The sequence below is a fragment of the Globicephala melas genome, chromosome 16 (assembly GCF_963455315.2).
Source record: "Globicephala melas chromosome 16, mGloMel1.2, whole genome shotgun sequence".
NCBI lineage: Eukaryota > Metazoa > Chordata > Mammalia > Artiodactyla > Delphinidae > Globicephala > Globicephala melas.
This window is the reverse complement of record NC_083329.1, coordinates 44,943,475-44,968,780: the sequence shown is the minus strand read 5'-3', so window position 1 is coordinate 44,968,780 and position 25,306 is coordinate 44,943,475. Positions and strand designations below refer to the sequence as shown.

Sequence of the window (25,306 nt, the reverse complement as noted above, 5' to 3'; positions counted from 1 at the left end):
TCCTTGGACCTGTTCTGAAGTCTGGGCACGCACTCCCTGTTAATGTGCCCAGCTGGGCATCCCTGAGGCTTGGAGCTGGCAGAACCCTTAGAGATGACCTCATTCTCTCACGTTACATATGAGGAATGACCCAAGGCCCCAAATCTAAGCAGAGCCCAGTGGGACCATTCTCCTGGCCTCCTGGAAGCTTCTTTTTATAAAGTGTCTTCACCCTTATCATAATGTGAAACTCACAACATAATGTTCCACTGAAATGAAACTTGGCTTCTCTGAATTCCACTTCTCTCCTGTGCAAAGGTCTTGACTTACCAGTTTTTCCTTCTTCTCCAGACGACGATAAAATAACCAGCCAGGCAGATCTCATGGGGGCAGCCCCTAGCCAGCCAATGGGGACAGGCCCTCTTTGTTTCCCAAGAGCAGTAGTTTTTCCTGCCATCGACAGGATGGCAGCTCTAATCTCCAGCTTATCCCAGGGTTTTGAGGGGAAGGTGCAGGCTGGATGACTGACCAGTTTGCAGAGAAAGCTTGAAATTTTGTGCAGGCAGGGGATGGTGCAAGAGGTTCTCCTATTTGGATATATCAAATAGTATGTTTCCTTTGAGAGATCAGTGAGGTGTGGAATGGGGTAGAACACCAGGAAAAGAGGCTCAAGTGTGTTCCCGGGACATATATACCATTGGCAAGGTTTTGGCTCTAGGCTGAGCTGAAAGGGTAGGTGGGACTTCGAGACAATAACATGCAGCCTGCAGAAAGGAGCTGGCAAACGCTTCCAGAATGGCTGTAGGCACCCGCATTCCAAGAAGGGAGCACTCAAGGACCAGGAGGGCCAGGGAGCTGATGCTTACTGAGCCCCTGCCAGCAACCAGGTGCTTTACTTCACTGACAACATAATATTTGACTCTCAGTCAATTCTTGGAGGTAGGTACTTTTATTATTTCTTTTTTACAAATGGAGAAGTGGAGGCTCAGAAGGGTTACACGAGCTCTGGCCACATAGCTGGTGAAAAGCAGATCTAGGGCTCCAGCCTACATCTTGTGCACTTGATGGTCAAAGTTCTCATCAATGCATCCCATTTCTTCATGGTCATGGCACAAAAAATTAGGAGCAAGACTTCTGGACTGGCAGTGCAAGGAGCTGGGGGGACACTCTCCCTGCAAACCAACTGTTTAACTGGAGGAAATTAAAAGTATCAATTATTTCAAATCTCTGGAAATTGTCCTAAGGGCATGTAGCAAACAGAGAAAAATTCATTCAAGAAAATCTACTAAATCTTGGTGAGAACAGGGAGGGTATATGGCGCTTGAACCACTACCCCTTCCCGTATTCCCTCTCAGCTCTATCTCTTGGAAATTATTCCAGGCACTCCACTCTGGGCAGGGATGGCTAATAACATGGGGGCTCCCTCTCCCTCCAGCGTTCACTTTACATTACAGTTTTGCCCCAAGCATTTGACAAATCGAATAACCTTTCGTGATAGGATCACTCAACAATGTGGAAATAGAAAGAAACTTCCTCAACCTCATGAGGACATCTACAAAACACCTAGGTATCATCGTATTCAATGGTGAAAGAATGCTTTCCCCAAGAATCAGGAACAAGATAAGGATATCTGCTCTTGTTCTATTCACTGTTGTACTGGTGGTGGTAGCTAGGGAAATCAGGCAAGAAAGAGAAAAGGCTTCAAAGGACTCTATCAAGAAAGTGAAGAGGCAACCCATAGAATGGGAGAAAATATTTGCAAATAATGTAACTGGTAAAAGTCTAGTATCCAGAATATGTTAAAAACCCTTACAATTCAAAATAGAAGGGCAAATAAACCAATTTTTTTAAAAGGGCAAAGCATTTGAATGGACATTTCTCAAGATATATAAATGGTCAATAATTACATGAAAGGTTGCCCCAAACCGTTAGTCATTAGGGAAATGCATATCAAAACCATAATTAATGAATGAGTATAATAAAAAAGTCAGACAATAACAAATGTTGGTGAAGATGTGAAGAAATCAGAACCCTCATACACTGTTGATGGTAAATGGTGCAGCCCCTTCGGAAAACTGGCGGTTTCTTAAGAAGGTAAACACCGATTTACCACTTGACCAAGCAATTCAACCCCGAAGTAGATATCAAGGAAATGACTATATATGTCCACCCAGAAACTTGTACATGAAAATGTTCATAGCAGCATTATTCATGATAGGCACAAAATGGAAACAACCCAAACGTCCATCAACAGATGAATAGATAAACACAAGTAGTATAACCATATAATTGACTATTATACAACCATGAAAAGGAATAAAATAAAGATACATGTTACAACACGGGTGAACCTTGAGAACTTTATGCTAAGTGAATAAAGCAAGTCACAAAGACCACATATTACAATACAGGATTCGATTGACATGAAATGTCCAGAATAGGAAAATCTATAAAGACAGAAAGTAGATTAGTGGTTGCTTAGCATAGGAGTGGATTGGAGTGGGGAATAATTGCTAATGGGTAACAGGCTTTTCTTAGGGGCGATGAAAATGTTGTGATCTTAGATTGTGGTGAGGTCGATCATGAATATAATAAAGGACATTCAATTATACACTTTGGTGAATTTTATGGTACTTGAATTATATCTCAACCAAGTTATTTTAAAAACTAAAAAGATCCTTTCGGACTGGTGGGAGAGAGATTGGAACACTGGGTGACCCGCCAGGGCGTGGCTCCCCGTGACTGGCGGTCCACTATGGCTCTCTAAGCTGGAGGGTGGTACCTACACCCTTTCCAGGCTCGAGCCCTGGGATCTGGATTTGAGACCCGCATTGGCCTTGCCCTGGAGATAAGCCTTGGTGATGTTTTCTGTTTCCTTACTTTGGGGTTTCCTCACTGAGAGGTCCCCACAGCAATAGGAACATGCGCTCACACCGACTTGGGTGATTTGTAATCTGAAAAGCACTTTCCCCATCTTTCTTGGAGGACTCATTGCACCCATCCTGAGAGAAGTGTTGTTATTCCCACTTACTAGGGGAGCCTGAAACCAGAGAAGTGAAGGGGCTTGGCCCAGGTCAATCAACGTGTTAAGGGCAGATTTAACGATCCCCAGCCCAGGGCTCTACTTCCAATAGCTCTGTTCTACGACTACGCAACATCTGCTCTGCCTTCTGCTGACAAAGGAAGGCGGGCTACAACAAGGTCAGCCCTTCTAGTCTGTGTTTCTCAGCAAGGATGGGTGTCATTACACGTTTGCAGAGACAGCAGTAGCTAAGGATGTGGTTGTAGCGTCTTGGGCTGAGAATCAAATGGAGACACGTGGTAGTCGCCTGCTTTTGAGGAAGGTGCCACTTTCTTGCCTGGTCCACTGACAGAGATGAGGGCTCTGGTCTCTTGAATGATCTCACCCAGACCCTTTTTTCGGGGGAGGGGGTGGGGTCAGCAATAAGAGTGTGGAAGAGCTTTACTTTGTTAACCTAGGTAAGCTCATAATCACCTCAGCCTCTAATGCAGCATACCCAGCAGACTCCCTTAACTGATGGCAGCCACCAGGAAGCCTAGATGTCTCAGAATCACACGCATATCACCCAGAACTCCCAATGCCCGCCTCACCTCTAAGACACATCCCAAACGCTGCTATAGCAGAGGTGTTTATTAAATGGGGTCTGAAAGCTCAGACATTATGCTTCTCAGTTTGCTTCCTGCAGCCTACTCACCTATCCAGCTCTGCTGACTCGGGCTGAGAATGGGGCAGGACCGTTGGGTTCCCCAGAGGCCTGTGCCATGAGGATGTCTGTGCCCATCGTATCCTCCTCTCCACGTGACAGGTGGGGACCCTGGCTCCTCCCCACGTGGGACTCCTTCTGTGCACTGCAGGCCAGCCTGGGACACCTGGCCCATTCGGAATCAGGTACCATCCCCGCCTACCCAGACCCATGTTCCATATTACTCATCCTCCCCCAGCTGTGACTCTCAGCCCCTGAACTTCCTCCTCGGCGGCGGCTAAAGAAACAGCGCTATTGCTTCCACCTCTGAAGGCTTGTGAGAATGTCTTTTCTCACTTGGTTTTACAGAAGAACTGGGTTATTGCAGGGAGGAGTCTACCTGTTTGGGATACCTGCTGCATTTAGGCACCAAACTGATACAAGCTTCTGCTTGGCTATTTCCATACATTTGCAAAGTAACTTGTAGGGAATGTTGAAAAGTGTACAAGAATGAGCACACGTTTCTAATCTAGACCTTAAAGCATGTGCTCTAAGTTTTGCTCTACAGAACCCTGGTGTTTGCTCACACGCACGAATGAAGAAGCATTGTAATTTCTCATTAATTAAGATTGCCTGTGAAGAATAATGTGTCTGCTCTGCCTTGTAACGATCCCATGGACCACAGAACACTTTGTAGAAATATATATTGCACATCCTTCACTGAGTATCTGATTCATCTTTCTTTGTTCATTCTGGGTTAACTGTCACTTCCGTGGTCCCGTGGCAGAAACCTAGCCTGCTGCCTGCCCACTTTCCTGTCTTCCCTCTTTTCCCATCTCTTCCTTCCTTCTCTCCCATTTTCAACAAATATAGATCTCTCACCTATCCTCCCGACAGTCACCAAGCAGGGCAGAGCGATGTCTCCGTGCTGTGTGAGTCTCCAGGGCACCGCCTCTGCGGTCCCTGCATACAGCAGGCGCCTTGTCCTGTGTGTTGGCATTCACGGCTGAGGACTGTCAGATTTCAGTCTCTTTCAGTTTACATCATCTACTTGGAATCTTGAGAGCCCATGTAGTGAGGATGTAGGGAGCCCTCAGCGATGCTTCTGGAACGAGCATTGCTCATCTGGCCTGGCCCTCCCTGCAGTGAGCACAGAGCCGCATTGTCTCAAGTCGCTCTGTGACTCCTGCTGCCCGGCGCCAGCCCCAGAGCGCGCAGAGAATTCGGCCCACTGCTCGGCGCTGCTCCCGTCCTGAGGGCTCGCAGCCTTGCCTTTTCTCCCTGCTCCCGTCCTGAACCATCTCGGTTGGAGTTCAGGACCCGTAGCTGTAGTCTACACCTGCCTCTGAGACGTGTAAGCTGCCAGAGCATCCCTGGCCTTTCAGAGCTGAAATGTTACATCAGAGATGAGATGGGCCGTGAGTCCTTGCTGAGTGCTGGGTCCTGTGTCAGGAGCAAGAGAAGCCCCAGGGCTTCTGGACTGACGCAGCCTTGTGTGAAGTGGGAACGATGTTCTCCTTCGGGGAAAGCACAAGGATTTCTCCGCTCCATGTCTGGGAGAGAGAAACTTGTGAGGGTTCGAGGCAGTGCGAGCTTCTTTGGAGCCACCCTCAAGGTCTCCGCAGGACCTGTCGTGTCGCTCGATGGTCCCAGAGGCCCAGCTACCGTGGGGATGTCTGGTCAGCCATTGAAGAACTGACCTGTGAAGACCCCGAGCTCCCCGCAGGGCCCCTGGACATCAGGAAATTCCAGGCAGGGCTGTCTATCTATACAGACCCCTTGCTGATCATCCCCCAGCCTGGAACAAGCAGCTCAGAAGAGGCTGGTGCCCGCGAGGGAAGATAGGAAGAGTGGGGCCTCGGGGGGAGGGATGATGGGGGCGGTATCAGAGGTGACCTCCTCTGGCTCGCTGTCCCCATCGTTCAGGTCTTCGGTCAGGTCCGGGATCATTCTGACCGTACTGTCCTCAAAGTGCACCTGCTTCTTCTTGGCCAGTGGGTCAGCTGGCTCCAGAGTCAGCTCCATCAGGGCATCTGGGTGCTGGAGGGCGTTGGGCTTCCTGGTCCCTTTCAGGATGCTCTTCATGTGGATGAAGAGGGAGCCAGGCCCCTCCTTGAGGGCCCCATGGAAGGTGTACGTTTGCTCGGTGTCCCCAGAGCCGGTGGTGCTCACGGCGCTGCCAGAGGGGTCCGTGTACTGCTCTGGGGGGGCCAGCACCTCTGCGGCAGCTTTTCTCTTTTTCCGCTTGCTCAGCAGGAAGTAGGCCAGGCCAGTGATGATGAGCATAGAGCCTGGAAGAGATCTGGGAGGTCAGGATGCTGGACGAGTCCTGGAGAAAAGCCAGAGGCTGTCCACGCCCACCGTCCCAGAGGGCCACTGCGGCACGCCTGTGTGGCCACACTCAGGTCCCCAGTGCTGCAGCCCTCACGCCTGACTTGTCCTCAGAGACCCACATCAGACCCGTGTGGCAGGCCTGGTGCCTGGCCGGGGGATGTCAGTGGGGCCAGTGCTGTGCTGGGGCCCTCACCCTGACAGTTAGCCAGGAGACCCTGTGCCCCAGGCCCCCTTCTTGCTGACAGCCGATCCTGGTGCTGCCCGCCTGTCCTCCCATCACCACGCTCAGCCTCCCTCTCAGGGGCGGCTTGTTGGGGCTGGACCTGCAATGCTTTCGACACACCTGGACTCTATGCTGGATACTGGGCCCAACTGCTGAACTGGGCTTCCCTCCATTCCCAGGAGTGGGGAGATCCCGCTTTACCGCCCGCTGCCCTACAAACATGGAGGAAATGGCAAATCCCTGTGGGTACAGCTGGCACAGTGTTGGCTCCCCTCCTGGCCCCTCATGCAGCCTCCAGGCCAGAGGCCCCTCTGTCTTCCAGAGGAAGGGGTGAAGGTGGCTGTCCCGCCTGCCAGGGCCAGGGCCTCCCATGCATCTCACGCTCTCTAAGGAGTGGGGGGCCGTGGCTTGCTGTGGCCTCGGCAGAGCTGAGTCCTGCTCAGGAGTGAAGGCTGCACGGGGTGTCCCTGAGAGGCCACGACAGGTACTTTAAGAGAAACAGCAGGAAGGAAGAGGAGGCTCCACCTTTCCACCTCATCTCCAAGGGCGGTCTGCTTCCTGGCACTTTTAGATGGGCTGTGAGGAGGGGAGCAGTTTTCACAGCTAAGGAGAAGGGAGAAGGGTCCTAGCAGAAAAAATCATTGTCCAAGCTCAGGAGGTGGAAGCATCAAGTGCTGGCTTCTGAGATCAGAACCTGGGCTGACGAGCAGGGCGAATGGGGTGGGAGAAGAAGATGGAGTTGCAAGGGTCTTTGGGGATCCCATTTGGTGTGCCTTTCAAACCAGGCTGAGGAGTTTGGACTTGAAGGGGTAGGTGCTAAGGAGGCACAGAAGGGTTTGGATGGAGAAGTGACTATCTTGCTCCCTCTGAACGTTCAGACCACATACAAGCATTGGAGAAAAGGTCAGCTCGCTCTTGTGGGTAGAGCCTCTGGACGCCTATAGGAAAGATGCACTTCTTGGGACTTTCCTACCACTTGATCAGTTCCTCATCCCTATGATTCATGCTAGAAAGGGCAGAGGGGCTAGTGGGGCCCTGGAGCCAGCATCACTGCAGGTCCATGAGAGCGGGATGCAGCCCCTTCTGCTCAGAGCCTACCTGCAGTGGGGGCTGCCTGCCTCCACTACCTCCTGGAGCTCCTACCTGGGATGGTCACGTGCCAGACCAGGACAGGGTGGAGGAAGCAGGCCACAGAGAGCAGCATGTAGGCCAGGAACCTCTGGAAGCAGCCCAGCCAGTGGGCCTTCTCCCTTGCTCTGTAGGCCAGGGACCCTGGCTGACACCTGGGGGGAGGAAGTCCAGGATTGGCAGGGAGTAGGCAGCGACCCAGGAAAGCCCCAGCAATATATAAAGCCATCAGAGTCTGGGATTGGGTCCTATTATGACCATGTTCCCTGCAGTGGCCTCTGGTTGAACACCCCCAGGGGCTGAAGACCTCACTGTGGGTTCCACCGTTAGGGGCCTTGCCTGAGCCTTTCCAGAGGGTCTCCAGCAATTTTGTGAAATGCAGCCCAGACGTGCCTGTTTGGCCCAGGGGGGAGGAAGGTAAATGCTCTCAGGATGCTGCAAAGGCAGTGGGGAGAAGAGTAGGAGACTCAGGGGCACACTGGGAAGTCCACAGTGTAGTGCAGAAAGTGTGCAGCACAGGAGACACCTGGCTGGGACAGTTGTAAGGGTTGTGCACTGCACAAAGGGCCTGGCCACATGGGTGAGAGGGCTGGAATCCAGCTGCACCCTACTCAAAGGAGCCTTGGCTAGGCATGAGATGGCATTGTCCCAAGGGGGCTTCTCTGTTAACTGACATGCAAGGACCACACGTGGGCCTGGCAGAGGCCTGATGCTGGGCAGTTTTCCTTAGGGGAGCTATCTCCAGGCTGCAAAGGAGGAAAGTGTTTGCCTTTAGGTCCATCTCCTTCATCCTCTGAATTGGCTTGGAGCGGGGCTCTGCACACCGCCTCCTGCCCAGTCTGGCTTTGGGGGAGTGGTGTGGGCTGGCGGATGACGTGTTGGACCAGAGCACAGCCCTCCTCCCACATTCTGCGGCCATGGCTCATTGGTGCCCTCTGGTGGTCATTATTTTGTAACAAACCCTGGCTGGGAGTGGAGGGACTCCAGAGACCGTAAAATGCCCCTTCAGGCCCGGGGCACCTCCCTGCCCTGCCCTGAGAAATTGCAAAGGTCCTTTAGCAGTGACATTCAGCAGAAATGGGGGAGGCCTGCTCCTTCAGGGCGGCCTTGCACGATGCCAGGACAGCTGGATTTGAAGCCTGGCTTTTTAGCTGACCACCTAGAGACCCAACTGTCTAGATTCTGAGAACTGTGGCCAGGGGTCAGTCCTTGGCCACCCTGATGACAGCTTCCATGAACGGAGCATGACTGGGCAGAGGTATAGGCCTCTGTGGCCATGTGGTTTCCCAAGATTCTGAAAAATCTGCATTCCTGCCTCACAAACAGGCATGGAGGCAGGCCCTGACTTGTCCCTGGGTCCCAGCAGGAGGCAGAGTCAGTTCTCAAACCCAGCCCTGGCTGCTCCAAGCTGGCTTTCCGCGAGGTAGTCGCCCCGTGGTAGATGACTCAGACGGGGGGTACAGTGACTGGTTGAGGATGGGGATGGACTCTGTTGGGGGACTCTGGGTGGGGTCAGGCCCTGAATGGATGAGTCAGTCCGCTCCCTGGTTGTGAGAAGGGAAAAGGGGACCACTGAGCTCCACGAGCCTGAGCCCATGTCCAGGCTGGGGCTCGCGGCAGGGTCCAGAGAGAACCTGTCTGTGGCTGCTTCGGGAGCAGAACATCTACCGGGTCGTGGTCTCATGGGTGGAGGCATCTGGGAGTGTCTGGGGCTGGGGGTGGGAGTGGGGCCGCTCTGGAGGCTACTTACTGGAAGCAGATGGCCAGCAGCTGAGCCACGAAGTAGGCCCCTTCACTCACGGAGACGGCGGCTCCTGTAAACCTGTGGCGGAGGCAGGTGAGGGAGGCCGGGTACCCTCTGACCCTCCCTTCACTTCCCTCGGCTGTCTTCTCCCAGCGCCTTGGCCTCCTGGGCCTCTGTGTAGCCGAACAACTGACCAGGAGTTTCTTGACCTAATCTTGTCACCCAGTCAACATGCACCAGATGCTGCCTGGACGCCAGGGCCTGTGCTGGGTTGGGCTGGGCCGGGGCCCAGAGATAGGGGAGGGAGCTGCAGGCCAGCAGCGGAGACAAACTTGTCCCCTAAACTGTTGCTTGGACACCGGCAGGCACATCCTTCTACCCAGTGTCGCCAGGGCTGACACCGACTGCTGGTTAAAGCTGGGTCCCTTGTCTTCTCATCATCCAAACAGTCACCAGCAGGGGCTGACTGTGTTCCTTAGACAGCCTGAGAATCACTCCCATTCTTTCTGGTCTCACCTGTACTGCCTGAATTGGACACTGCCCCCTGAATCCTTATACCAGCTTCCCCTTTTGGCTTCCCTGACTCCCTGACCCTCACCTCTTGGCCTCTGTTCCTCCAATCTATCACCACCAAGCTGCCCGAGGGCTCCTTCTGAATCTGATACACCTCCGCATCCAGACTGCTTCAAAGGCTCCTCTGCTTCAAGTGTGGTCTGGGGATCCTCCAGTCAGAATCTCCTGGAGATTCCTGGACCAGCCCCAGACTGTATATATCAGAATCTTTGGAGGGGAACTTACATTTTTTATTGGAGTGTCTCACTGGCCTATAGAAATGAAATTTCTTAGCACGCCTTTGAAAGCCCTACATGAAGCTGTTAGGTGCCACATGGCCTTTGCACAGGCTAGTGCCTCTTGGAGGTCTCCCCCTTTCTTCTCTTGTCCGTTTGACAATGTTAGTTATTTCTCTCTTTCTCTCTCTGACCATTTAGTACTTAATCTCTACCTTCTCCCACTTTCTCTGTGCCTCCCAGTATCTGCCTAGCTCTTTCTCCTCAGCTTTTAAATGGTAATAATTAATTTACATAATGAATACATGACGTACATTTCTAAGGGCTTTACAAATACCAATTCATTTAATGATTTTTGTTAAATCACTGTGATTACCCTCAGTTTACAGCTGGGGAAACTGAGGCACAGGAAGCTCAAGCCCCTTGCTTATGGTCACATAGCTGATCAGTAGTGGGCCAAGATTCGAACCCAGCACTCAGACTGCAGAGTCTGTATGCCTACCAAGCGCACCAGAGCATGTGTTTTTTTTTTTTTTTGAGGTACGCGGGACTCCCACTGTTGTGGCCTCTCCCGTTGCGGAGCACAGGCTCCGGACACGCAGGCTCAGCGCCCATGGCTCACGGGCCCAGCCGCTCCGCGGCATGTGGGATCTTTCTGGACCGGGGCACAAACCCGTGTCCCCTGCATCGGCAGGCGGACTCTCAACCACTGCGCCACCAGGGAAGCCCCAGAGCATGTGCTTTGATAAACAAGTGACATTGCCTTTTTCTATGTCCTGGAGCAGAGGGGGAAACTGAGGCTTTGGGAATAGAGTGGCTCATTCAGACTTCCCAACTGGTGCTACAGAGGCTGTGCCTCTTGAGGCCAGGGATGCTGGGCCACTCAGATGAGGCAGTGAATCCAAGCAGAGAGCCCTGCCCTTGTAGCAACATCCTACACACGAAGGCCTCTGCTCAGGGTTCCATGCTACCCATGTGCACCCTTCAGCCACCGTTTGTGGGTAAGTGTGAGGAAGGTGCTGAGGGGTCTTTTTGGAAGGAGGAAGACAGGAGGCAGCAGGGGTAGAGGAGAAGTGGAGAAAAGCCCGGAGAAAACAAATGACAGGTCAGCTCCTACTGGTGCCTACTCGCGGCCATGACCCCTGCTTGGCCCTGGTGACACAGAGCAGGAAGTGACAGTCTTATGGGGAGATGCTCCAGTAGACGGAGAGAACACAGTGGCAGGACTCTGAGATCTGCAGGGGTGGGGGAGATTGTGAGTATGGGAGGAGGTTAAGTGGAAGAAGGAGTGAAAAGAGGAGGGAGGGACATTTGGGCCTTTGGGTGTCCCTTGCGGAGTGAGTGGGGTGTGAGTAGCAGGAGGGATGGGCCAGGTGGGCAATGGGTGCCCATCCCAAGGGGTAAGAGCAGGGCATGGGTGGAGAACATAGACTGGTTTACAGTAAGGGGCAGGGGTCATGAAGGTGGAAGAAACATCGTCTAGGACTGGACCACAGAGTGACCAGATGGGCAGAGTGTCCCCTCAGGACAGGGACGGAGCAGTCAGGAAGAGGCAGGGTTCTGGGTAGAAAACAGTCTGCATTAACCAGCCATGGATCTGGACTGTTCCGTAGGATAATACCCTCCACCTCTTACCCGAAGTGGATGTTTGTGCGTGAACTAGGCAGCCATGTGGAGAGGAGGAAGGCCCGCCCTGCTTCTGGATTCGAGGCAGACAGTGCACCGTGGCCAGGCACAGGCTCAGTAAGATGTGGAGGCCCTTCGAAGCAAGGAGAAGCCCCTTCCCGCCAGCAGGGGCTCCAGGCTCGGGGAGGCTTCCCAGGGTGAAATGCAGGGAGGAATGACAGGCTTTGGGAATGCCGGAGTGGCTGGGAAGGCACTCGTGTGCTCTACAGGATGGAGCACTGGCTTAGAGGGGAGGTGATGTGGGTGAGTCTGAGAAGAAGACAGAAGCTCCTGGGGTGTAAGTTGAGTGACAAGAAATAAGGTGGAGGCCAGAAGATGGCAAAGGAGTGTGGGCTGGAGGCTCTGGGATCCCTTGAAGGTGGACAGAGGGACCAGGTTTCTAGGTGGCAGTGTGGAGATGGGCCAGAAGGGTGGAACAGGGTTGTGGATGGGGTGTGATCCATGTAGCAAACCAAAGAGGCTCCCTGGGGCAGGAGGGCTCCTTAGGACATAGACCAGGCCACCGTGATGAGGGTGGGTATGGAGGGGAGGAGGTGGGGGGCAGAGGATGCAGCCTGGTGACCCTGCAGGCAGGCCAAGGCTCCCTTAGGATGGAGCTGCTGAGAAGCTGGGCTGTAGAGCCCGCAGGGACCCCAGGCTCTCCTCATCCCTCTGGGATACCACTGCACAGCGATCTTTTTCCCACTAGGGGCCGTCTGTAGAGGCAGCTGGCAGAGGAGAAAGGACAGAGGCTGAGACACTTAAAGGGACCCAGGTGGATGAATCTGGGCCCTGCTGTTCATGGGCTTGGTGATGTGGGCTGAGCTGCTTACTCCCTCTGAATTTTTTTTTTTTTTTAATCTGCAAAACGGACTATATGCACTTCTTCTGTAATGCTGTCAAAGGTAAAGGACATAAGGTAAATAAAACATTTAACTGCTTGGCATGTAGAGGAGCTCAAATAGATAGTCCTTTGAACTGATTCCCCAATCTTTAAAACAAGAGCTTGGTTATTGTTTTCTGAATAAAGACATGATTGAAGAGATGGATGGATGGATAGATGTATGGATGGATGGGTGGATGGATGGATGGATGGGATGCTAATTGGTTGATTTACAAGATGATCTGGCTAAAGTCCTTCCCAACAAAGGGATATTCCAGAAGCCACCTCTACTCCTTTCACCTTTGGGACGGAATGGAGCTCGTGTGGGATGGGGGGATGCTGTGGGGGAGTCTCAGCAGATGGACTTGGGGTGAGCTGGAACAGAACCTACAGGCAGGGAGGGCACATGCACACATACTCACAGCAGGTAGAAAGCCAGGCTTTTAAACTGTCCCTGGAGGAAGGTCTCAGTGCCCACGCCGATCAACACTAAGGGGAGAAGAAGAGGAGGGAAGAGTGGGCCCAGGTGCTCCAGCCACGGCACTGCCTTGTGCAGGCTCCTTGGACATGGAGTGAGCCCTCTCCTGGGGACTGGGGACCAGGGAAGGCTCCTCTCCATGTGACACAGGGAGCTGTAGCTGGGAAGGTGCAAGGGAGCAAGGAGGCTTCAGGATTGGTCTCTGGAAACCGGAGGGGTTTCATGCAGCACCCCAGAGGCCTTTTAATCCAGTCTTCCCAGAGCAGATGCCTGTCCTTCTCTGTCCACGTTGGTCATGCTGCCACCCTTTAGTGCCCCTGAAACAGCCCACACTGACAGGCCACCAAGCCCTGGGCTCCACCGGTGTCCTCCACATGCAGCGGCTTCAAGGGCCCTTACCATCCTGTAGGCCCGTGTGGGCTGTGTTTCTGGGCCCTAGAGCTTGGCCATGGGACCTGCCCCCACCTGTGTTCCCTTTGCCCAGATCATGGTTCTTGCTCTTTCCGTGCCCTCGTTTTCACTTGCTGGCTTGGCGGCTGCATCACGCACTCCTGGTTCATCACTTTGGACCCAGGGCGGATTAAGCCCCTGGGGTTTTGCTGGGATACGAGATGCGGCTCAGCCTCATCTTTCTGCCCGTCTCTTCCTGGCAGTTGGTGTCTGTGCTCAAGTACCTGACCTTGCATTTGTACGTGTAAATCCATCTTGGACCCACGTGTGTGGACTTGCTGGGTCCTGGCTGTCTCCTGACTCTCAGGGCTTCACCCAACCAGCCGCAGCCCTGACCCATCCCCCCGCTGATGGAAACGCTCCACGGACAGCACGCAGATGTTCCTCCCGCCGTGGTGACCCACCCCTCAGACCTCTTTCTGGCCCTAACTGATTACAGCCCACGCACCCTACGTTTCTCTCTCTGGGCTCTGACGACCCACGCTGGTATTTGCCGAACAGTGTGACTTTAGCTCGTCTGCCTCCCAGAGAGTCAAAGATGGCGGGACTGAGCTTCTGTTCTCGGCTGCCCGTGTGTGGCCCTTCATCTCTGCCGTGCGGGGGGCTGCTTCCCTGGGCCTGATGCCTCCTCTTTTCCCTGGCGGATTCTCTGTGTAAGCACCCATGCTCAGGTGACCGGAGCCCTTTGCCCACTGCGGAAATGCTGTCTCCTGAAATGCAGGGTGGAGCCGTTCACTCGGGTGCCAGCACCTCCTCCCCTCCCTTCGTGGGGGGATGCGGAAGTACTTCAGGAAGAAGGGGACAGAGCTCTTCCATCGAGGAAGGGGGTGCCTATGTATTCTTAGCGATGGGGGTTCCAGCACTCCCCGTGCTTATGGGCCAGGGCGGTGGAGGACACTGTCCTCTTCAGGTCCCAGCCACTTGCTGGCTTGTCCCAGGTGAGGAGTCAGGGATGCCACACAGCCTCACTCCCCTCTGCAGTGTTAATGTGACCTGTGGAGCACTCAGTGGCTGATACACAACGGTCACACGTGTCCTGGTTCCTCACAGCAGCCCCGCAGCACAGGGAGTTCTATACTCCCCATTTCATAGGGACGGAAATGAGGCTCAGTTACCTTGTATAGTTCCCCCAAGGACACATCTAGAAAACAAAGGACCGACAGAGCAAACTTGAGCCTTCTGGCTCCAGGCGATGGGCCATTTCCTGGTCTCCACTATCGACCTGTGTGTGTGTGTGTGTGTGTGTGTGTGTGTGTGTGTGTGTGTTATGCAGGCAAATATTCATGTATTTAGTTTTCACTGTGTCTCCTGTCCTGTTCCCAGCACTAAGCATTTAGTAACTTATGTAATCATCATAGCAGTCCTATGTGAAAGTACTGTTACCCTCACTTTACAGAAGAGGAAACTGAGGCACAGGGAGTATAAGTAAAACAAAGAAACAAACAAACCAATCATGGATGCCTAGGTCAGGTCCTGCATTTCGGTCTCCCGTTTGCCAGTTAATAGCTGAGCCAATCTCTCTGAGGATTCAGTAAATTAATTAATGCCAAGCACATCACCGGTGCTCAGTGAAATCACCAATCTTTTGTATAAGAATCCAGTCCAGCCCGGGGAAGTGTCTTCCCACCCAGGGCCCGGGGAAGGGGTCTTCTGCTCAAGGCTGTTGCTTGTGATTGTTCCCTTCTGGGGCGAGGCAGGACCTTCATCCACCTCGTAATCTTTGTAGATTTACATGGGATTCTGACGATGACCAGCAGATGGCAAGAAGGGGTCTTGGGAACTCAACCCCTTTTCCTGATTTGCTCCTCTTTGGCATATGGAATGCTATTTTGACGTCTTTTGATGGAAACAGAGGGTCAATAGTCAAAGGGGCATTTCAGGAACACTCTAGAGGCAGTTTGCAGTTAAAAAATGAGAATAACAATAGGGAAAAGAGAGAGCTGGGTTGAAATCCCAGTTCTGTGTGGGTAATGGTGGATAAGTACTTAATTCATCTGAGCTGGGTTTACCATCTGTGGAATGGGGAGAATTCGTTGTATCTCCTAGAGTTGTTGCTTGGATTGGAGGAAAAAAACAGGTCTGAAAACCTGGGATCTGTGTTCATAGATGTCACGTGGCCCATACAACTAGTTGGAACTAGTTGCTAAGAATCCAATGAGACAATAAAGTAGTAGCTGCAGGTTTCTTAACTCAGGGGAAGTTGTGGCAGATGCTAAGCCTGGCAGGGAAGTTTACCAGTGTGTTGAGAACCATTCAGGGGACACCTATGAGCCAGGGTTCAGAGACGCTATGAGAAAAGGCCAAGATTTTATAGAAGAAAATTCTAGATATTCAGTTAGAAGAGAATTTAGAGTATAGGGTGGCCCTCAGTGCCCTCCAACCCACTCACAAACCTGCTTAGAGAGAATTTCCTGAAGGTGAGAGAGTCCTCATTCTCTACTGGATTCTCTACTATCGACTATAGTAGACCATCCAAGAGGACTAATTTGTTTGGCCTTGTAGATTGGCCAAAGTGCCTGTGATAGATTGCAATGATGGCCCTGCAAGCCTTCACCCCCTTGGTATCCACACCCTTTGTTATATGACTTTGCAGTCCCTTGCACTGAAGAGAAGTCTGTTCCCGCTTCCCTTGAATCTGGGCTCAGCAATGTGACTTGCTTTGGACAACAGGATGTTATCAGGTACCAGGCAAGCACAGATGGGAAACGGGCTTGTGAACTGGACCTGCTTTCTCATGCCTCTGCCATTATCATGGGCACATGGCCAGGCCAGCCTGCTGGAGCACAAGGGACCTTATCATCCCAGCCAAGGCCAGTCTAGACAAACCAACAGCTGTCTGACCCTCAGATAGGTGAGTACACCCAGCCTACGTCAGCAGAGATGCCTAACCTACTCGCCCAGATGTGTGAATGATAGAAGCTTATTACTCTATGCCACTAAGGTTTTGCAGTTGTTACACAGCATTATTCTGGCAGTAGATAACTGACACATCCACTGTTAAAAACAGCTTTACTGAGGTATAATTGACATGCAACAAACTGCACATATTTAAAATGTGCAGTTTGGTAAGTATTGACATGTGTGTACCAGGGAAACCATCACTCCAGTCAAGATACTGAACATATTTATCACCCCAAAAGTTCCCTTATATCCTTGTAATCTTACCTTCCAATGCTTCCGTCCACTCCCAGGGAAACACTGTACCTATTTAGATAATAATATAGCTTTTCGTTTTTAGTTTGTTAATATGGTCAATTACATAAATTGATTTTGGAATATTAAAGCAACCTTACATTTCTGGGATAAACTGTACTTGGTTATGTATATTATATTTTTATATATTTTAATTTGATTTGTCAGAACTTTTAGAATTTTTACATTTATGTTGATGAGGGGTCTTAGTCTATAGTTTTCTTTTCTCATCATGCCTTTTTCTAGTTTTGGTATCACTATAATGATAGTTCATAGAATGACTTGAGAAGTACTCCCTCCTTTTCAAGTTTCTGGAAAGGATGTGTGGCATAGATATTATTTCTTCCTTCAAGGTTATAAAATTCAAGGTTATGAAACCATCTGGGCCAATACACCACCTTTTGCTGATGACATCGTTTACGTGGAGGGACTCTGCAGACCTTTGCTGATGCCATCGAGGATATTGACCCTCAGGCAGAACAGCATCCTTCTTGCAGAGACCCACAAGGGGAAATTTCTTCTAGGTCTTGATTTCAGGTCACAGTATTTGGCTGAAGTATTTGATTCTTATTCTTTCTTGCATTTAAAGAGAATGTATCTGCTCACTCCTCCACATGGCAGCTTTCCCGGCACTAGAAAACAATGACCGTGCCTCCAAATGGTCTCTCTCCATGCTACACATACCATGTTTCTTTCTTTCTTTTTTTTTTTTTTATTGGAGTATAGTTGCTTTACAATATCGTGTTAGTGTATACTGTACAGCAAAGTGAATCAGCTATATGTGTACATATATGCCCTCTTTTTTGGATTTCCTTCTTATTTAGGTCACCACAGAGCACTGAGTAGAGTTCCCCGTGCTATACAGTAGGTTCTCATTAGCAGTCTATTTTATACATAGTATCAAGAGTGTGTATATGTCAATCCCAATCTTCCAATTCTTCCCACTCCCTCTCCTTTTCCCCCTTGGTATCCATACGTTTGTTCTCCACATCTGTGTCTCTATTTCTGCTTTGTAAATGAGACCATCTATACTCATTTTTTTCAGATTCCACATATATGCGTTAATATACGGTGTTTGTTTTTCTCTTTCTGACTTACTTCACTCTGTATGACAGTCTCTAGGTCCATCCATGTCTCTACATGTTTCTTTATCCGACCTTTACCTAGCCTATGGCAAGCTAGGAAGGCTCAGGGGAAAGCCCCAGGAGGGCTCCATCTCCCCAGCATCAGCCATTTGTTCCTGACTACATTCTTTTTTGATAACAGCCCTCTTCAGATGGTTGCACAGAGCTAAAGAAAAATCTTAAAAGAACTGTCAGCCCATGAAAAATTAAATGAGGCTACCATCTTTCTTCTGGTTTCATCACTACATGTGATGCAGAAATAACTAATGTGCTGTGGGATGATCTTAATGACCCAAGCACAAAATGTGAAGAAAAATGTTACTCAGCGTTAAGACCTTTCATAGTCTAGCCCCTTCCTCCCCTTCCAGCCTCCAGGGTCATATGTTAGCTTGTTCCTTTCCTCTGATCTTTCTTCTTTTTCCATCCTGCAAGAAGGTCTCATTACTCACACTGTGCCATCCCTGTGTCCTGCACGTTCGTCTAAAATTAACCAGCGCTGAGTGAGAATCTAGGTGCCATGAAGTTTGCTGCTTTAGTCATTGTTTCATTGAATGCTCACGTTCCCAGAGCTCAGATGCACTTGTTATTCCCATTTCATAGATGAGAAAACTGACATTTAAAGTGATTAGCTGACATGCCTAAGGTCACACATCTACTAAGTGGTAGAGAAGGACACAAATTCACCCTCTCAAACACTAGGCTGCAGTGTTTGGCACTGCAATATGTATTTACTAGCTTGTCTCCCTGGTCACCTCATGCGCTCCTCTAGGTTAGAGGTCATACCATCCTAATCTATGTGTCTACATTGCACAAAGTGGGGGCTCAGCCAATGTTTGTCAGATAAATGAATCCTAGGTGGAGATCCAGATTTTTTGTTCTAAATCTAAGAAGGAGGACACAGGCACAAATAAGTAAAGAAAGAACTGCTTGAAGTAAATTATATTATCTTGCAGTGGTAAGAGGGTGGAACTAAGGTGGGGGTATTTCATTTGCCCATTGGGACAATCAGACTGGAAAACAGTCCACATCCACTCACAGGATCTGAAAACAATTCGTTCTTGCCTGGTAATAAACCCACCTGTGGACGTGTTGGAGCGCACGAAGCTTCCTGAGGTGGCAGGAGGTGGTCACTGAGATATACATTTAAGAAGGCTGGAAATTAGCAAGGAAGGCCCAAGACGATTGCCTCAGAAGCATTCTCTCTCTTTTTTCTTTTGAAGGCTTTGAATGGGGCTAAAGTCAAACAATGCATTTGTTGTACTCTTTAAATAATAATGAGAACATCTGGGTTTAAATGCTTCTTTTATCCTAGACTATATTAATAAGCCTGCATTTGAATGGAATGTGGCAAGGAATGGGGCTGTCAGGAATGTGGCTCTGTCCTTTATGTAGAGAAGAGGTGAATGGGTCAAAAACCTGGAACAAAGCAAAACTCCTAAGTGATCCCAGGTTGATCGAAAGTAATTGATTTCTGGCAAGCAGGACTTGCTTAAAATGGCTTTGTCTGAAGCCCGGCTCCTGTCCTCATTGGCTGAGTGGTGCCCTTCTCTTGGGAGCTGTGTGCCGACAGCCCTCAGATGTTCCGCTGCATCACTGCCCTGTGAGTGGGCAGACTGGGGCTCCAACACCAGATCTGCTGTTTACTGGCTGTGTAACTTCTCCCAAACTACCTAAACATTCTGAGCCTCAGTTTCCTCATCTGTAAAATGGGATTTAGCTCAGCACTCGGCCCTCACAGGTACTGGTAGGGCTGCAGCAAGATAATGGCTTTACAGCAAGTTGTCAGTCATGTACCTCTGGACCCATACATGGAAGGTCCTACTGCGATAATTCCTTCTGGAAATTTGTGCAGATTTGTCTGTCCCCAGATGAGGTCCAGGTGTGGGTTTGGCTGGAGATGGTCGTGGTGGTGCCAGTCAAAGCATGCTTGGCAATCATTCACAGACAGAGAATTAGCAGTTGGATCAAATATCAGTGACTTTACAGCTTTAGAGAACAAACTAGTGGTTACCAGTGGGGAGATGGAAGGGGAGAAGGGCAATATAGGAGTAGGGGGAAAGGAAAAAAAAGGGTTATTATGGGATTATATGAAATCATGTGTGTGAAACTTTTGAAAGTTGTAAAGCACTCTAGAATTTAAAGAAATTTCATTCAATAAGAAAAGATCATATAATATTGCAGATAAGAAGAATATCAGTGTCTTTAGATTTAGGAAGTGTCTGGTCAATCCCTCCTTTGCTTCAGTGTAACTATGTCCACTCTCACCATGGCCTCACCTGCCTGAGGCTGTGCATGGTCAGGACTGACCGATGGTGGGGGCACTAGACAGATAGGGTGGCCTCAGCCAGCCTCTTTGGTACCCTCTGTGCGTCTTGCATTCTGCATCCCATCATTTCGCCAAGACATAGAAAGACACGTCCTTTGGCCTGATTTAGGCGGAAGGCGTGCTGATGAAGAGTAGGGTCTCAGGAGTAGATAGTCATCAATGGAAATCTTGCCTCTTTACTTCCTGAGCGTGAGACTTTGAACCAGGTACTTCACCAACCAGCCCTCAGTTCCCCCGCAAGTGCAATGGGGACGAGGATGAGTGTGATGGTGCTTCAAAGGGTAGTTATAAAAAAAAAAAAGGTCATGAAGAACCTAGGGGTAAGATGGGAATAAAGACACAGACCTACTGGAGAACGGACTTGAGGATATGGGGAGGGGGAAGGGCAAGCTGGGACGAAGTGAGAGAGTGGCATGGACATATATACACTGCCAAACGTAAGGTAGATAGCTAGTGGGAAGCAGCCGCATAGCACAGGGAGATCAGCTGGGTGCTTTGTGACCACCTACAGGGGTGGGATAGGGAGGGTGGGAGGGAGGGAGGGAGACGTAAGAGGGAAGAGATATGGGAACATGTGTATATGTATAACTGATTCACTTTGTTGTAAAGCAGAAACTAACACACCATTGTAAAGCAATTATACTCCAATAAAAATGTTAAAAAAATAAAGGGTAGTTATGAGGATGAAACGAAATACTTCATTTAAAACATGTAGCCCTGAGCTAGGGTCACGATAGATACTCAGGTAATAATGTTCATGAGCAGCTGTTACATCAAGAGCAGAGGCTGGAAGAGTGAAAAAACGCCCCCGAGAAGCTTGAGTGAGTTTTGCTCTGAGGAAAGTTGAGAGGCCTCCCCACAGGGCCCAGAGACATTTCCTCAGCAGTTCCTCTTTGCGGGAAGCCCAGGCCTGTCCTTGTGCAAGGACACAGCAGTGAGGAGAGGGCTTTCTCTCCAGGGTCAAGGCCCAGGGAAATGAATCTCCTCACCTCCCTCCGTACCCCAGCCCAGATCTGGAGGGCCTTCAAGGTGTGGCATCTACACTGACACAGGGAGCTCTTCCCACCCTCTCTCTGCAGGCTTGGGGCAGGGGCTGAGGACTGGGGAGGAAGTTCATGGAGATTCACTCTGGGGGATAAGGAGGAAAGCAGAGGTGCAAAGGGAAGCCAATCCTGCCTTCCAAGCACAGGACGGGGACCAACCTCGCTGGATAGGCCCCTTTCTAATTTTATGGAGGAAGTGCGCCCTGAGCCTCAGCGCTCCCATCTCAGTTGAAACCCATTTTCCCAGGTGCCCCCCTCCTGACAGTTAATGAGAATGAAACACAGGGTTGAGCCTCCCCTGGGGCCTGAGTCTCTGACTCGGATGTCATGACCCTGTCTTCAGGTGGACACAGTGAGAACCTGCTGGAGGGATGGGCACGTAGGGATCCGGCATGTTTACTGGCAGGTGTGCAGTGCTTCCAGTCTGTTCCAGTGCAGTTCCCCAGTTGTGTCTTTTCTTTGGGTGGTTCCTGGTGCCACATCTCAGCAACAGAGGGACACCCGATGCCTTCCATGGCCAGGCAGGGGATACAACTGAATGACACCAGCCAAGTGTAAGTCAAATAAGGAGGCGTGGGTCTGTGATGACCTGGGAAGCTTACGACTTCAAAGGGAGAGAATTGCCTCATTTTCTAATTTTCAAAACACTTCTGCCCGGGGGCAATCTGCAAGGCCTGTTTACCCTTCTTTGGCGGTGGCAATGCTCTGTCTGCGCCCACTCATGGTGTGGGGCTGGTCATGGGGGTGGGACAGCAATGACCCCTGGGACCACTGGACATCCTAATGAAGCTTCATTTAAAAGGGCTGAATGGGGAGGAAGAGGTGAGCTGTGCTTCGGCCACAGCCGCTGGGCCTTGCCATCCTGGTGCATGTCCCCAGGTCCTGGCGCCTTTAGAGCTGCTGACAGCCTCAGATCCATCTGCAGAGGGAAAGGGAAACCAGGAAGGGGCTGCTGGATCAGGAGCTGCCTGGTCCCTGCAGGTGACACTCTGGGTGACCTTGGGTCACACGCTTTTCCTAGTTTCTAGGCATCCCACACTCCTCCCCACAGGCAGACCAGGGCTACCTTAGGTCTCCCAGAGTTTCTGCAAAGTGACAGCCTCTGTCTCAAGTCTGATTTCCTCTCTAGCAGCAATGCCCCTATAAATGAGGTCTGGACTTCTTAACAGAGGATTTCAACAAAAAAGAGGCTTAAGAGAATAAGGAATTTGCAAATCTTACACATTGGAAATAGGCCAGCAGTTCAGTGACGCTGAAAGAAACTCGAGAGTTTCCCAAGATGACTAAAGCCCCTCTTTCTAGCTTCCCACCTGCTCCCAGCACTCTAGAAAGCCCAAACACAATTATTGGAAAGCCTGGCCATTAGAAGGCAATATAGCGGCCTATATTTAGCCTGGATCCTATATCAAGATCAAGGGAGAGGACCGTCTTCTGCATTAACAGTGGCCCTCTGCACAGAGATAAGGGCTGTAGTTCAGAGAAGTTTGTGTGTGTAGCGTGTGTGTGTGTGTGTGTGTGTGTGTGTGTGTGTGTGTGTGTGGCTGCAGACCCTTCCACTGGCTGGGATAAATTGGACTTTTAAACTGCCTGTAGCTAATCCATTAAAAGTTTATATACCTCTTAAAACAGCTTCCCGACAGGAGCCAGGTCTCCCCTCTGGGCAGAGCGTGGCAGGGGGAAGTGTCACTGTGATTTCTGACAGATGAAAGGGGTGCATTTTACATATTTAGAAACCAAGGCATAGAGGAGGGCAGGGTGTAGTCAAGCTCAACGGTGGTAGATGAGGACTCAAACCCCAGACACAGACACAGAAACCCTACTGAGGGTTAGCTTCCCTTCCCCAGGATGGGCATTTAGGGACCTTGGAGCTCATGTAGGTGACAAGGTGGTTCTGATGGAGGCTGGACCTGGCTCCCCTACTCGTTCATTTACTCAGGGCCCTCAGCAGAGCAATTCCAGACCCGTCCTGGTGCCCACTGGATGGGGCTTCCTGCCCTGGGAAGAAGGAGCTCTTTGGGCAGAGTCCTGGCCTTTTTAAAAATCCAGCCATCAGGGCTTCCCTGGTGGCGCAGTGGTTGAGAGTCCGCCTGCCGATGCAGGGGACACGGGTTTGTGCCCCGGTCCAGGAAGATCCCACATGCTGCGGAGCGGCTGGGCCCGTGAGCCATGGCCGCTGAGCCTGCGCGTCCAGAGCCTGTGCTCCGCAACGGGAGAGGCTACAACAGTGAGAGACCCGCGTACCGCAAAAAAAACAAAAAAACAAAAAACCAAAAAACAAAAACAGCCATCAGGGTTCCAGGCCGGCTATCTCTCTGACCTGTAGCATGACCTTGGGCAAGGTCACTGCCCCTATTTGAACTTAGGTACTCCTTCTTGTAACAGGAGGGGTGGTATTAGACCATTGACAGCAGGCCTCCCTGTGCCAAGTCAGGGCTAATTGCTAGAAGAGCCTACTGGCCAGCATAGCAGTGAAGCTGGCCCTGAACCCAGGGAATGACACAGATCCCCACTGAGCTCTGAAGTATGTCCTGGGGCTTCTCCCAAAAGGTTTACATCCTCAGTTCTACTTAGCTATGCTCAGTTCATGCATCCTCGACTCTCCAAAACACCTGGCTAGCAGACTCAGTTATCTCTATCATAAAGATTAGAAAGCATGATCCCAGAGGGCCCAGGTGGCTCTCCCAATGTCACACATTGGTGAGCAGCAGGGCTGGAGTAGGAACCAGCACTGTTTGGGTCTGAGCTGGGAGCCATTTCCCATTTTCCAAGACCCATTCGTAAGATTGTGTGTAATGGTGGGCAAGGACTTGATCGGCAGTGGGTGTCTCTTCTCTGTCCCCAGGGGACAGTGGGGGCCAGAGCCACGGCTCAGAATGCTGCCTGCTCACCTCCCCAACACAGATCCTGGCCACGTGCGGGGCTCGGGCTAGGGTCCGGGTCCGAGCTGGGGAAGTGAGCAGGCAGGGCTCAGGGTCACAGCTGTGCAGGTACTACTGTAACCATCTGTCTTCCCAGCAAGTCGAGCAGCCCCCGGATCAGGCTGGGTGAGGAACAGCAGTCCAGCACGGGGAACCATTTCTCCCCACAAACCCTCGGTGTTTTAAGGGAAGCCTGGGATCTCTGTGTCCAGCTCTCTAGCTCAGCCTGCCCCGTGTGCTGGGAATTCTCTCTCCATGAAGTGGGGCTGTGGTTCGAAGAAAACAAGATGCACTCCAGTGACCCTTGACTGTGCAGTGAGGCAGCCGATTCTTACATTTGCCCAGCCCTTTACACCTTCACCTTCAGCTCCCACCTCCACCTCACAACAGCCCCCAAGGAGGTGGGGCAGACGCTTTCAACTCATTTCACAGATGACGATGCTGAGGGTTCCCAAGGTCACAGGGATGGTGGGTTGCCAAGCAGAGATTCTGTACCAGACCCCTGGATCCCAGCCCCAGGCTCTCTCCACTGCACCTGCTGCTGCCTTGAAGAGCAGTGTTTCTGGGGTTTGGGGAAAGAAAGTGACGAATATGTGGCCAGGTGTTTCTTCCCATCCCTCGCTGGCCGGCTCCCACCCCTTGGACAGTCCTGTCTGCTGTGCCCAGTACACAGGGGACCGAAGCTGAGGGGTGGGTTCCTACCTGCAGCAGTGGTGATGCCCAGGAGACGACAGGTGTATTCCAGCCCTGTCCAGAACACCTGCAGTTTCATGGTGCAGGGTCCCAGAAAGGCAGGCAGCAGAAGCTCTGGCCCGAGATGCTCCAGGTGGCCTGTGTGCAGCGGGAGGCTGTGGCTACCAGCTCCGGGCTCTTGCCAAACCAGTCCAGGCCACCTCAGCCTGGCCGAGGTGTGAATAGGGCTCACTTTCCCAGCTTGCCAGGTGCTCGGCTTAATCATTACCTTGGAAGAATGTCCCCACTGCTCCACGCAGCCGGGGCCTGGTCTGGAGCTGCTGCGGCCCCAGCGTGGCTGTCTGAGATCAGGCAGATCAGGGCTGGGCTAGAGGCAGCGTGGAGCTGACAATTAACTGTTTCTGGCTGGGAGGGGGGAGCCAGCCAAGGAGTCAGCCCAGGCCGTGCCCTACTGGGTAGCAGAAAGGCGCAGAGAAAGTCGCATCTGGACCTGAGGCCTTCAGGGTCTGAGAGTCAGTGTCTGGAGGGCCCAGTGTACATGCAGGTTTGTGTTTGTGTGTGTATGGGAGAGAGGGATGTGTCTTTAAATCACCAGCAGAAACAACTTTTGAAATGAGTTCCAAGCCTCTATTCT

At 51.2% G+C, this 25,306-nt stretch overlaps 1 protein-coding gene across 3 annotated transcripts; it reads right to left on the bottom strand.

Annotated features, from left to right (window-relative positions):
- Nucleotides 1-1,180: 1,180 nt before the first annotated feature.
- Nucleotides 1,181-24,988, bottom strand: TMEM72 (transmembrane protein 72). 3 transcript variants are annotated; one of them, XM_060286170.1, is made up of 5 exons: nt 24,682-24,988; nt 12,867-12,937; nt 9,119-9,190; nt 7,384-7,523; nt 1,181-5,974 (listed from the first exon to the last, which is right to left on the bottom strand). In XM_060286170.1, the coding sequence occupies exons 4-5, from the start codon at nt 7,442-7,444 to the stop codon at nt 5,496-5,498; spliced, it is 540 nt and encodes a 179-aa protein (XP_060142153.1). In that variant the 5' UTR covers nt 7,445-7,523; nt 9,119-9,190; nt 12,867-12,937; nt 24,682-24,988; the 3' UTR covers nt 1,181-5,495. The 3 variants fall into 3 exon arrangements, with proteins under 3 accessions (XP_060142153.1, XP_030699872.2, XP_060142154.1); XM_030844012.2 differs by having other exon boundaries at nt 12,871-12,937; XM_060286171.1 differs by lacking the exons at nt 7,384-7,523; nt 24,682-24,988 and having other exon boundaries at nt 12,871-12,887.
- Between the last annotated feature and the right edge of the window lie 318 nt (nt 24,989-25,306).

What these genes read in the sequence shown, in the direction of transcription:
- TMEM72 (XM_030844012.2), bottom strand. Translation starts at nt 24,937, where the DNA reads ATGATTAAGCCGAGCACCTGGCAAGCTGGGAAAGTGAGCCCTATTCAC. An exon ending in GGGCATCACCACTGCTGCAG is followed by an intron (nt 12,938 to 24,681) that starts GTAGGAACCCAC and finishes TTCTCCCCTTAG; the next exon opens with TGTTGATCGGCGTGGGCACT. An exon ending in CTGCTGGCCATCTGCTTCCA is followed by an intron (nt 7,524 to 9,118) that starts GTAAGTAGCCTC and finishes TCCTCCCCCCAG; the next exon opens with GTGTCAGCCAGGGTCCCTGG.